The sequence below is a fragment of the Callospermophilus lateralis genome, chromosome 17 (assembly GCF_048772815.1).
Source record: "Callospermophilus lateralis isolate mCalLat2 chromosome 17, mCalLat2.hap1, whole genome shotgun sequence".
Lineage (NCBI taxonomy): Eukaryota > Metazoa > Chordata > Mammalia > Rodentia > Sciuridae > Callospermophilus > Callospermophilus lateralis.
In genome coordinates, this window is record NC_135321.1 from 7,246,182 (window position 1) to 7,260,471 (window position 14,290).

The 14,290-nt window shown below is 34.5% G+C and overlaps 1 protein-coding gene across 1 annotated transcript in view; it reads left to right on the top strand.

The window, feature by feature from the left end:
• Nucleotides 1-14,290, top strand: part of Rttn (rotatin) — a 157,393-nt gene that overhangs the window by 85,192 nt on the left and 57,911 nt on the right. Inside the window, exons 29-32 of the mRNA XM_076837051.2 lie at nt 1,296-1,424; nt 2,130-2,240; nt 6,152-6,310; nt 7,611-7,682. Of these exons, the coding sequence (XP_076693166.2) occupies nt 1,296-1,424; nt 2,130-2,240; nt 6,152-6,310; nt 7,611-7,682 (471 nt within the window). The remainder of the gene's footprint in view (nt 1-1,295; nt 1,425-2,129; nt 2,241-6,151; nt 6,311-7,610; nt 7,683-14,290) is intronic.

Below are 14,290 nucleotides of genomic sequence, written 5' to 3' on the forward strand. Positions count from 1 at the left end.
ATGACTTGATTGCTCAGACATCTTGTTAATGTAGTACTTAAAATTTTAACCCCCCCCCAAATAAAAAAATAGTAGAATTCATGTAGGATATTTTAAAATTTTTAAAATATTTTAAACCACGACCCTGGTGAGTTGTGTTTTATTTTTGATTTGTGAAAGTTGTAACTTGTGCCAGAGCCCCTAAATTATTTACCAATATACATATACAGTCATATGTATGTGTATACATACATATATGTTTTTGTGTGTGTATATATGTATAGCCTTTTTTATTGTATGACTTGAAATAAACAACAAAACAAAACAAAACGAAACCTAAAGAGATACTGAGATAAAATGGCTCACATCGCAGGATTCTGTGATGACTAAAAGTATAGAGATATTGGGTGAAAGGATTGATATACTTTATTTGTGTTAGTGCAGAAACAAGTAGTCTTCAGTTTTTTTGGTTTATCACACATTTTCCCATCAAAATATATTGGGGCCTGAAAATTGTCACCATTCTCTTTTATAAAACTTTTGTGAATTATATGTGATTTTTTTTCACCGAATATTCTTTATTTGTTTACAAGATGACATACTGCAAAGTTTCTTTTTATTCAGTTAGCTCACAAATATTTACTAAACCCCTGTTTGGGGAATAGTAATCGTTTATATAGTAATTGTCATAAAGACTTTGCCACATGTTTCAAAGGATTTTCTAAGTCAGGTGGAAGGACTTTGCTGAATCAGCTCCTCTGTGAAGGGAATGCCCCCCTAGAGGGGAAACATTTCTTTTGTTAATGATACAATGTGTCAATTGAGAACCAGTCATCTAAATAATAGACATATACTTAAATATATAATAGATATCTAAGATCATTCACAATCGAGGAAAGTGTCTATTTACATTTAAACCATTATTCAAGAGAATTTAACATAACTGACTGGTCAGTGAGCTAATTTATAGAGTTAGCAGTTCCAGTATGTGCTTTTAACAAGATATAAACTTTTTGACTTAAAAAAATACAAAAATGTTGTAGAAATATTCTAAGTCTTAAAAATATCCTATGAGGATACTGCATACCTTTTGTACAAATCTCAAGGGGAAAAATGTTTAGGAATATTTTTAACTGTGTTAAAATACACATAACACAAAATTTACCATCATAACCAGTTATAAATATATAAACTAATAATATTATAAGTATGTGTTGTTAAGGTTCAATTTAGACAAGTAAGGAGAATTTTGTATAGGTATTTTTATATGCCATTTAAAATAAGACTTGCACACAACTCTTCACATTGTCTTCCAGGTCATTACTTCTTTTTACGTGGAGCGTGGAGGAAACGCGATGTCCTTCATGGGAAAAGGTGTTACAAAGAGCACAGTCCTTTGTTTGCTTCACTTGTCCCATGAGATGATGGCCCATGCTCAGAGCTCGGTGAGAACATTAACAGCTGCCTGACTGTTAGTTGCTTGAAAAGGGTTGTGCTGTGCCTAGGACATTTGCAGCCTATAGGCTTGCTATAAAAAAAAAGTTTCTTTTGACTTTTCTTTCTAGGAGACAAAGAAGATTTTTGACTAAGACATTACTTAGAAATTATATCTCATGTAAATCTGAAATTTATTTGTTTGTTTATTTATTTATTTATGGTACTGAGGATTTAACCCAGGGGTGCTTTTTTTTTTTTTTTTTTTTTTTTTTTTAAATGTTTTTATTTTGAGATAGGATTCCACTAAATTTCTCAGGGCCTAATAAGTTCCTGAAGCTGGTCTGGAACTTGTGATCTTCATGCCTCGGCCTCCCAAATAACTGGAATTACAGGTGTGCGCCGCTGTGCCGAACATAAATCTAAATTTTACCTGTAATGTATTTTGATTGAAATTTGCATTTGCTAGAAAGCTACATTTTTGATATTTTGGCTAAATTATGGAGAAAATATTGCTTTTATAGGAAAATTTTTATGGTTGTTTTTTTAGGAGGAGCTGAGATTTTTTTTTTTTTCCGCATTATTTTGGCCTAATAATGGATTGAAACCAAGTCTTAAGTATATTTTTACTTTATTTTGATTTCTAAAGATTTAGAATTATTTTAAACTTCCTAAACTTACCTATAGTAATTCTGTTTTCCTTTCTTTCATTCTAGGAGTGGATTTCACTTTGGTTTTTACCTTTGGGTAGTCTCAGTGAAGAACAGACTCCTACTCAACAAGGATTGACTTGGTTGATTCCATTATGGGTTGATCGGGACCCAGAGGTCAGTGTAAAAGAGAACCAAGTCTATCATGTTTAGATTAAAAATAATTGAAAATAAAACATACATGTTTATGCTTATTCATATTATGGTATTGTTCGAGTTACCAAGTTTTATGGTTTATTTAACCCTGTATTAGCTCCTAGCTGCCTTTATAAAATACTGTGGATTGGGTGACTTAAATAATAAAAATTTATTTTCTCATAGTTCCAGAGGCTGGAAATCCAAGCTCCAAATATTACTGTCTTTTTTTTTTTCTTTTGGTTTTTAGAGAACCATCTTTTGCAGCCTGTTGACATGTCCTTTCCTTGATGCATACATGCAGGGACACTCTTTTCTGTTTCTTTTAAAAACACCAATCCTGTTGGAGTAGGGTCTCACCCCATGATCTCATTTAACCTTGCCCTAGTTCCAGCCATAGTCACATGGGGATTAAGGCTTCAACATAGGAGTTTTGGAGAGATACAGTTCATTATAGTTTTGTCCCCCCAATTCATGACCTTCTTCCTTGCCAAGAGTATTTCCATTATCAACAGCTCCCAACATCTTAACTCATTTCAGCGTCAATTATATAAAGTCCAGATGAAACTTCAGATCTAATTTATCCTATGGAACAACTCTTCTCCAGATATGAATTTGTGTAACTATATAAGGTAGTGCTTCTAAACTTTGATGATAGAATAGTTGTAGAATAAATATTCCCAGTCCAATGGAAGAAATAAGAAAAGAAGGAAGGAATGATGGTTCTAGGAAAGTTCAAAACCTGGCAAGACAACTCCAAGCTCAAGCCCTTAGGCTGATACTGCCTTTACAACCCTGCTGCTGGGACAGCCTCTCCACTCCCCCACAACTCCTGGGTGATCTCACCCTTCCATCTCTCTGTAAGGGCCCATCCATGCTGTTCTGCTTGAGAGTAGCACCATAGTCGCGGGGGCTCTGGGCCAGGTCATCCTGGCCCACTGACACCAGAGAAGTAGGCCTACTCTTTGAAACCAAGGAGAAAATAGCATTGTGCTCTTGGCCTGTGGTGGGAGTAGCAGACCTTATGATCTCTGAGTCACCTTTGACATTTTCTCTTTCCTTGAAGAATAGCACACATTTACCAATAGATTCTTATGTACAGTAGCCTCCATCAATCTGTCCCACTTTCTTTGTTCCCTGGAGTTCACATTGGCAGTATCTGCTCATACAGTGCCATCTATATTCCTGGCTTCCTGTGAGATGACTGACTAAATCACCGCAATGTTTTCTTTATGAAACGGTTGGTCAGCCACATCCGCCATGTTCTCTTTAGAATAAGTTTTCTCATTTTTTTCCGTGGTTAGGCTGAGAATTTTCTAAATTCTTGTTCATGTCCATTTTTGTTTATCTGTTCTTAATTCCTTCTTCAAATTATCTCTTTCCTTTCAGATTTTTCTATAAGCAGTCGGGAGGAACCTAGCCACTTCTTAGAAATTGTATCACGTAAATAACAATTAATTGTCCATAAATTCTACATTCCACAACACACTAGGGCATGGATACAGTTGAGCTTTGGAACTCTAGCTGTCATTAAAAAAATATTTTTGGGTAAACAGTCAGAAATACACCAACATGTGACTTGAACAGAGTGGTACTATGGCAAGCATACTGTACCACCTCAATCTTATTTGAAACAGTTTCTTTGTTACTTGTATTAGCCAGCTTTCTATTACTGTAACAAGTATCTGAGATAAGCAGCTTTAAAAGAGGAATGGTTTATTTTGCCTCATAGTTTTAAATGTTTCAGTTCATGGGCACTCAGAACCATTGCTCTCAGGCCTGTGGGCAGACAGAACAGGTAGTAGAGAATGTCTGCTGGAGCAGAACTGCTCACCTCATGGCAGCTGGGAAGCAGAAAGAGAAAAGGAGGAAGGAGCAGGATCCCAGCATTCCCTTCATGGGCGCCCTGCAGTATGACTGCATGACTCTCAGCTGTACCCCACCTCTTAAAGCTTCCACTGCTTCACTGCACCATGGGCTGGGGACCAAACCTTTGACATACGAGCCTTCACGGGGCACTTACTCAACCCACTTGATAATGAGGATCAACGTTCGTTCATTAACATGTTTTCAGTAATGTGTTCTACATTCCTGTCTTGAGATTGTTCCAGAATCACCTCTCATGTTCATATTCCTGGCTTGCATCTCAAAATTCTTCTGGTCTTTAATGCATTACCCAGTTTCAAAGTCACTTTCATATGCTTAGCTATTTGCTACAGGTGCACAGCCCTATTTTTGGTACAAGAGTGTGTTAATAAGCTTGGGCTGCCTTAATAAAATACCATAGAATAGGTGGCTAAAACAGCAGAAACTTGTTTTCTCATAATGCTGGAGGCCACAGGTTTAAGGTCAGGATACCACGTGGTTGGTTTCTGGTGAGGGCCCTCTTCCTGGGTTACAGAAGACCCTTTCTCAGTGTGTTCTCACAGCACACAACATGTGTATGTGGAGAGAGATTTCCCTTTCTTCCTAGAGTCCCAAGGCTGGTTTAGTGGTATGCCCCTCTTAAGAACCCTCACTTCATCTTACTTACCTCGAAGGAGCTCTGCCTCCAGATGATCATGTTGGGTAGTAGAGTTTCAGTGTGTGAATTTTCAGAGATGACAGTTCAGTGCATAGGATACTCTTTTTAATCATATTCATTGGAGTACAGAAACCCTCATCATTATACAAAATACATGTATGAAGATATGAATTTGGTGTCAACATACCTTATATATAATCAGAGATATGATAAATTGTAGTATAAAGGTATTAAGAATTGTAATGCAAAAAAATAATAATAAGAGAAAAAAATGTGCTCTATATGTGTAATAAGAATTGTAATGCATTCCACTGTCATGTATTTAAAAAAATAAAATCAATAAAAATTAATTGATTAATTTTAAAAAAAGAAAATCAAAAAAGAAAAGATAGTCTAATCAGTCATTTTTAGAAATAACAGTGGAAAATTGTTGGAAAAGCCAAGGCAATTTCAAACAATTTTAGAAGGACAACTGGAAATTCTAAGTTATGAATCCCAGTAATATTTAAGTGCCACATAATGGAATTGCACCATATAATACAAAATTGTATATTGTTAGTAACTTCCTAGTTTGAGTCATCTGTTCATTCATTTTTGAGGAAGAAATGAATAAATCCTATTATAATTAAGGCCTTTGGTTTTTAGATGTAACTTTAAAGTTACATATTTTAGGCACTTAAAACTTGGACTTATTCCTTGACTATTTTATGAGTACCTTATTTATTTATTTATTTTTTTATCCTGTAGCAATAATAGGAAATATATTTTTGGGTCAGAATTCAGAAATTCACCAAAATGTGTGACTTGAATACTACTATGGCAAGAACATACACCACTTCAATTTTATTTGAAATACTTTTAAAATAATTTTGGGAAAATAATAAATACCTTCTAAACTATATAATTCAGTCAATTTTTGTTTTTTGAAAAAAGAAGTTTCAAGAAAGTTAAAACCATTTATTTGGAAGAAACACTAAAAAATCAAGAAAGGTAGAACAAAATAATAGGTACCCTTTTTAGGAAGGAGGAATGAATAGAGATTGAGCTCATGAAAGATGTGTAATTATACTATGCTTTCCCTTGAAAAGGGCTACAAAAATATAAGTTTATGCTACTTATTTATACCTGGCTTTAACTTTGTGTGTCCTTTGCTGATACTGAACTTCTTTTTCTAAATTATTGCTTTCTTCAGTAGTGATATAGGATTTTTATTTCTTCATAAACAAGTCAGACACTAAGTAACCTTTATAGTTTAGTTTTGGAAAGCTAGTGTTGTATTTATAAAATATGATATTTTATATGCTAGAAAAATTAACTTATGCTAGGAAATAGGTAGGATACGTGGATTTGACAAATTTCTCTTTGACAGGTGAGATTCACTTCCCTGGGATTAGGATCAGCACTGACTACTTTTGAAGCTGGCTGTGTGGCCTTGACAAACAGTTGTCAAAACATTTCTGGTGGGCTCTGGGGAACTGTGGTGAATATTCTTCTGGACCAGTCAGAGTGTAGTATGGTGCGCCGTGAGGTATGTCTGTCTTTTCCTTAGAAACCCACTGCAATATTATCTATAAAGCATACTCAACTCACTGTTCAGCAGGGTGACTGACCTGTAGACCTTTATGTAGTCTAATGAAAACCCAAATGAAGTGACGATGAAGAATAAAAAGGATATTATTAATTTATAGTAAAATTGGAGTTCTTTATTCTGATAAGATCAAAGCAGAATACATTGTATTTTAATGTGAACTCTTCTGCTTTATTATACTTGAAAAGTGGTTCACAGAAAATAAATTTACTTTTACCTCAGCATATATGGGTCTCTAATGTTTATAAAGCCTTAATCATAATGAAGGGCTGTTGACATAACAGCTTTTTATAGTGTATCATGTAACATAAGAGGAAAATTAAACCCAAGTTTAATTTGTGGTTTTCTTTTTATTACTTCTTCTATCAAAGTGATGATTAATACAGATAGTTTCAAAACAATAATCAAATAGTTCTTAAAGGCTTATGAAAACAATAGTAGCTCTTGAGTCTACTGTTAGCCAGTGCCCACTTCCAAATTCAGAAGATTAGTTTTCTTGTTAATTGCTTTCATACTTTTAAATGGTAATGCTTACACTTAATGCCTTTGTTTGATTTATTAACTTTAGTACTTTTTATTGACTTCCAATGAAGATGGTTGGAAATTTCACTGTTAGAATTTCACTGATATTCCAGTATGATTGTATCAGAGTCTTTCATTAAGTACACACTCTAAGAATTGGGGGTGTAGGTCAGTGGTAAAGTGCTTGCCTAGCGTGCATGAGGCTCTGGGTTTGATTCCTCACACCTGCCCTACGATACACACAACAATCAGTGTTTAATATGATTATTTCATTTGATCATCTTTAGGTCTTAATAGGTTGACTTGGACATTTGTGGTTTATATTTCTAGTTAGCAGGTTTTAATTGAGAGGAGAGTGCATGAGTTGGAAAGGGGAACGAGGTAGGATGGGGAGTGGAGGCCTGGATGTTCATTTCTTAAATGCTGCCAGAATAGTTTATTTTATACCAATCTTTTTTTTTTTTTTTTTTCTGCATAGAATTGAATTCCAAAGTGGAAAAAAATATATTTCCTGATGAAATAATTTTGTACAGTGTTTGGTCATCACCTAACAAAGTCATTGTTTAATAAATATGGCTTAGTAATTCTTGTGAGGACCCCTGCGTATGTTCAGTGGACTAGAAATATGTCTTTTGTTATTAAATTACAGAATGATAATTTCAAAGATGACAACAAGATGGCAGTATTGACTTTTTTTTTTTTTTTTTTATGTTTTCAGGCTGCATTTATTCTTCAGAATCTCCTTGTAATTCCTATGCCTATGGAAACTATAAAGGATTATACTTGGCAGGTAGGTGATTTTAGACAGTTACCAAACTAGTAGATGTTCAAGATTAATTAGTGATAAATTTTCAGCGTATGTGAGTAGTTGGCCCCTTACACCTCTGGATTATGCATTCATGGAATCAACCATCCAGGGATTGAAAATATTGAAAAAAAAAATTATAACTGGACTGAACAGGTACAGAATTACTTTCTTATTATTTCCTAAACAATACATTTATATATTCTGTAAATACTGTAAATATTTATATATTCTGTAAATTCTGTAAATACACCTATTTACAGAACATTTGTATTGTATTAGATATTATAAATAAACTAGAGACAATTTAAAGCATCTGACAGGATGTACATTTTGTTATGCAAATACTGTGCTATTTTCTGTAAGGAACTTAAGCATCTGCAGAATGTGGTGTCCATGGGAATGCAAGAACCAATCTTCCGAGGATTCAATGTTCCAGTACTAGTGAAATGTATATAATATAGCAAGGATCTCTTAATAGAATGTAGAAATTTCCTTATACTTGATCATATTTAAAAATTCTCCATAGTGTTAAGAATAATTAGAAAAATAATAGCTATAAGATATATACTAGGCACTCTTATACAAACTTAGTATATATTAACATTGGACAAACTGTTATCCTCATTTTACTGGCTTAGAAGCTTTAGCACAGAGGGTTTATGTGGCTTGCCTAAAGTCACAAAGCTAGGCACTGGTACACCTTTGCTGCTTTGAGTACAGGCTTGTCTCTTCTTACCCATTTACTATTTTGCTTCTCAAATTTAACAATAATAAATAAATTTATTTATAATTCAGTATATATTGATGTTAACATTTTTTCCAAACTAGCACACAGTTGGGATTATAATTAATCTTTTTTTTGATAATACTAGATTGATTTTTAAATTTTATGTTCTGAATATGAAGTCATAAATAGTTGCCTGTTTTTTTATAGCCTGTGATTTGCAGATAATTCAGAGTACTCTCATTGTGGTGGTAAGATGTGGTCCTTATCCTTTTTTTAAAAAAATATATTTATTTAGTTGTTGATAGACCTTTATTTTATTTTTTATATGCAGTGCTGAGAATTGAAACCAGTGCCTCACACATGCCAGGCAAGTGTGTGCCACTCCTGAGCCATAGCCCTTGGTTCTTATCCTTTTAACTGCCCACATATCTTCATCCTGTCAGTGTGTTATTTATCATAGTGTTATTTAGTACTCCTCAGGGTAAGTACAAAAGAAAATATACAAATCTAAGGTTTCTTTTTATATTTTCATTAGAACCTATGCTTACAGAGGTTGCTGAATCGAACTGAGCTGCAGGACAGAGCTTGGCTAGGACTAAAGCGTAACTGAGGGGGTCATCAGGGCAGATTGCATTTAACTCCAAGCAAGTTTACCTCTGGTCTCAGCCACCCTTTCCCTCTGCCAGCTCTACATCCCAGGCCACCTTTCCATTGGTGCCTCATAATTTGCTTAACATTGCCTTCTGACAACGGTTGCTCTTCACAGTCTGTGTTGTTATAAAACCATAAGAGACAGTGAAAGGAATATACAGTGTAGTAGTTTAGGTGTCTACATTTCAAAATTTTATTCTTTTTTGACCCAATTCCAAATCATCTCTACTTTCATCATTAAACTAGTGACAATTGTATATTGTAAGCTTGGTGATGTACTGGCAGTGAATTTATATTCTTGAAATATGTATAATCTAGTAAGAGCAGTAAGATTTCTGGGTTATATTAGAGTCACGTGTAGAAATTCATAGTTTTCTATTACAAGATAAATGATAGTTTCTATTTGTCACTGAAGACACATTTGCTGCAGTTCATTGGATTTGTCATCATTTTCTTATAAAAATTTGAAAAGCAATCATGAAATTCATCTGGAAAAATAAGAGACCCAGAATAGCTAAAGCAATTCTAAGCAGGAAGAGTAAAACAGGTGGTATAGTGATACCAGACCTTAAACTATAATACAGAGCAATAGTAACAAAAACAGCATGGTACTAGCACCAAAACAGGCTGATAGACCAATGGTACAGAATAGAGGACACAGTGACCAACCCACAAAATTACAACTACCTTATATTAGACAAAAGTGCCAAAAGCATGCAATAGAGAAAGGATAGCATCTTCAACAAATGGTGTTGGGAGAACTGGAAATCCATATACAACAAAATGAAATTGAATCCCTTTCTCTCACCATGCACAAAAGTTAACTCAAAATGGATCAAGGCTCTAGGGATTAAACCAGAGACTCTGCGTCTAATAGAAGAAAAAATAGACACTAGCAATTAATGTTTTTGCCATTGAATTAGTTTCTTTCCAAATATTAGCTTTATTCTCTTTCCATATTTCTGACCATTTACTTTAATCTTCTTAAGTAGAATGTTTCTGAACATTAGGTCCATAGTTTATGTGGTGTGTGTGTGTGTGTGTGTGTGTGTGTGTGTGTGTGTCACACCCGGGATTGAGCTCAGGGCCTTGCACTTGTTAGATGAGTGTTCTACTACTAAGCTGCTAGATAGAAGCTCTTTTTAAATTTTGTTTTGAGACAGAGTCTCACTAAGTTGCCCAGTCTGGCCTCAAACTTGAAATTCTCCTTCCTCAGCCTCTCAAGTAGCTGGGGTTGCAAGTGTGCACCACCACACCTGGCTTAATATTTATATTTAAGAAAATGTTTTTCTCAGCTCCCACCATGGAGAAGACGATAGATGTTCCATTAGTCTTTGTTGATTTATCAAAGTATATGAAGCATTCAACTTACCTTATTGGTCTTAAGTAAGTAAAGTCATGAATAGGATCTTAGTTTTGTAGTATAGGTTTCCATGGAAATAGAGACATACTAGAGGCAGAGTAGTCACAAGAGGAGGAGCAGATGAAGAGCTTATTTTCAGCACAGCTTCCCTCAGCACACAGTGGGCCCACATACCGGACTCCTGCAGGGTGTGAGATCCTGATTCTAGGTCCATCAGTCCCTGGTGCATTACAGCTCTCTCACACTCAGGGCACTGCTTTTTAAGAAGGGTGTTTGTAAACACTGACCTGGTTCTTGGGTCAAACTCAGCCTCCTCAAGGCTGAATTTCTCTTTCCAAAGGTGAGAAAATGGGGTCAGCTTACAAGTGATGCGGAACTGAATTGTGGCTCCCAGCTATCTGGTATTCTGCAAACTAGTAAACTAGTTTCCCACAGTCTGACTGGGAGTTAGTACTCCTGAATATGAATGGTTCTGTTGCTGGGTTTAATTTGAAGAGCAACGTTACAAATCCCCACAATTTTAACAACAAGCTTTGGAGTCTATTATAATAAATCTGTTGGTCTGTGCAGTTTGTTTGAGTTTATATCTATAAATATTTGTCAAATGCCTTAATGTTGGGGATTCACAGATTATCAGATTTAGTGCTCTGAGGTCTGTGACCTGCAAGGGAGGATAGACACATATCTAGGAAACATTATATAGTTTTTTTACATAAGTAATATTAATTATTGGCAGCTTATGCATAATTTTTGTGATATTAAAAGTTTTTTTTCTAATTGAAAATAATTCTCTTTCTTCCCGACCTATTACTTCCTTCACTCATTTACAGCAGTGTAAACTCAAGGGCACTCAGTTTGTTTCATTCATTATGATCTATTTCTGTCCATGTTTGGATGATCAGATTGTTCTAGTTTATGGAGGGAGAGTTTCTGGATAGGCTAGTGAATTCTTTAATTTCACATTTAAATTTGAAATTAATTTTAGGCACTTAAGTAATACAATGGGTTATGGGTTCAAATAAATGCATTTGTTCCTGCTTTTGTTTCTTTCCACACACAATTTGTAATCAAAACTTTGAATTGACAGATTTGCTTTATTTAAAAAAAAATCTTTATTGTGAAAAAATTATGTTTATAGAAAAGTTGCAGAAACAGTACAATTTTCATATACTTTTCACCCAGATCCCCCAAATGTTATTTTATCACATTTGCTTTAACTTTATCTACCTATCTTTTTTCTAAACTACTGGAGAATCATAGACAGAATACTTCATTTTCCCTAAATCTTGAAATATGACTTTCATAAAGAAAAAGAATATTGTTTTATACGAGCATACTAATAATTACTGAAATTAGGAAATTACTCAAGTTTTCCCATGACTTTCCTTTTAATAAAATATCCAATCTAGGATCCATTTCAGGAATACGTATTATATATAGTTGTCATATCTATTTAGTGACTTTCATCTGGAATCTTGTCTAGATCATCAATATTTATAACCTTAGCATTTTTAAAGAGTGCATACCATTTAGTTTTTGTAATACCTATAATATCCTATAATTAGATTTGTCTGTTTTCGAATGATTAGATTTAGGTTATGCATTTTTGGCAGAAAAACCACAGAAGTGATATATACTTCTCAGTGCATCATATCAGGAGAGATATCTTTTTTCCATTATTGGTAATGTTAAATTGATTTCATGGTTAAGATAAAGTCTATTTTCTTCATTTTTTTCCCCTTTTTTTAAGAAGGTACTTTGAGACTGTAAATATGTTTCTAAACTTCAACTAGTTACAGCTTCCATTCAAAATTCTTGTCCAAGGCAATTATGACATAATGGTTGCCAAATGTTTTTCTAATTGTATTATACCTTTCTGCATTTATTATGTTCTACTGTAAGGAAGAATTAATTCCCTTTCTTCCCGATCTATTACTTCCTTCATTCATATAAGCAGTGTAAACTCAAGGGCACTCAGTTTGTTTCATTCATTATGATCTATTTCTGTCCATGTTTGGATGATCAGATTGTTCTAGTTTATGGAGGGAGAGTCTCTGGATAGACTCTTGAATTCTTTTGGCATGTCTTTTTCGCCAGTTTTTAGTATTTCCTACTTTCTAGTACATCAAGGTGTGCTAGACTCCCCGAGCCCCATCATAAAATGAGATATTTGCTCTTAGGGCTTTGATTTCTTTTTATAGAGAAATCAAACTCTGTCATCTGGATATGCTCATTGTTCCTGGGTTGTCAGTGCCTCTGCTCTTAGGACTGTCTGTTTGTGTGTGTCTTTATGTGCACGTGTTTTGGATAGGTAGTACATTCTTTTATTATTATGGTATATATTATTTACACATTTGATGTGATTAATATGCAAATTTTTAATTTGTTCTCTTTCTCTCTTTTTTGGTACCAGGGATTGGACTCAGGGGCACTCAACCACTGAGCCACATCCCCAGGCCTATTTTGTATTTTAGAGACAGGGTCTCACTGAGTTGCTTAGGGCCTTACTAATTTGCTGAGGCTGGCTTGAACTTATGATCTTCCTTCCTCAGCCTCCTGAGCCACTGGGATTATAGGCATGCACCACTGCACTTGGCTTTTAATATGTTTTGAAGCATCATGAGTATTAATTTTACAAAACTATAATTCTTTGGTAAAGTGAGATCATTTTAATAGTGTTCATAATTTATATGTGATTAGGAGTGCTAATGTTTTTAGGATCATTTTTATAGTCTTTTTATTTATTATCAAAAATAATACATATTTTTTCTTGGAAATATTGTCTGTTGTTTTTAAATGTAATTCTTAATTTTGGTTATAGTTCCTTTTTTTAAGGGGCGGGGGGAGAGAGAGAGAGAGAGAGAGAGAGAGAGAGAGAGAGAGAGAGAGAGAATATCTTTTTTGTAGATGGACACAACACAATGCCTTTATTTTTATGTGGTGCTGAGAATCGAACCTGGGTTCTGCCTGTGCTAAGCAAGTGCTGTACCACTGAGCCACAATCCCAGCCCAATAGTTCCTTTTTAATAATAGCTAATGAGTATATAGTCAAGTGACCCTAGGAATAAAAATGTGCTTTAAAATTAATATTCTAATTTATTTTCTTCAGAATAATACTTTCAAGTTAGTTGGAGATTTCTATGATACAGTTAACTTATAGGGTTTTTTTGGTAAATGTATTTGTAATTGGAGTCTGGTGACTTTTGTTTTCTTTCTTCACATTCTGGTCTTCTCAGCTCTCCTTTGTGATTCAGCACATAATCTTATAGCTTCAGAATCACCTGAGGGCAAGGCTGTTAGGGGTATAGACATCTTGAGATAGAACAACTAGATGGTGCTGCTTTTCTCACTCTGCCAGAAGGCAGCCCCATCCATTACTGATGGTGATTTCATGCTGCTCTATGGACCACAGCCTAGTCGTGCATGAAAGCCTTTATTGTTCTGGCCCTCATACCATTAGTCATTTATAGAAAGTCTAAGTTGTACCATCTTAGGACATATGCTGACCTTGGCTCCATTGCTAGTAGTAAAGATCTGTTGATAATATGTCATTGCAGAGAAAGGAAGCCTTGGCATGCAGAGAATAGGGAATCAACTTAATGCATAGCAAAAATAAGTCAAATAAAAAATAGATAATAGTTATGTAAATATCCCAGTTCATTTGGTTTTCTTTTGAGAAGTTAAAAATATTTGGAATGCACTAATTGTTTGAATTGTTTGGCAGAAATTGTTTTTTCAAGTAATAAATTTATGTCATTACAAGAACTGGTCGAACTTATAATGAAATGAAGTATGCCTCTCTGTTAACTGAAACAGGTTTATCTCTGATTTTTATTCTTCAGAGAGTTA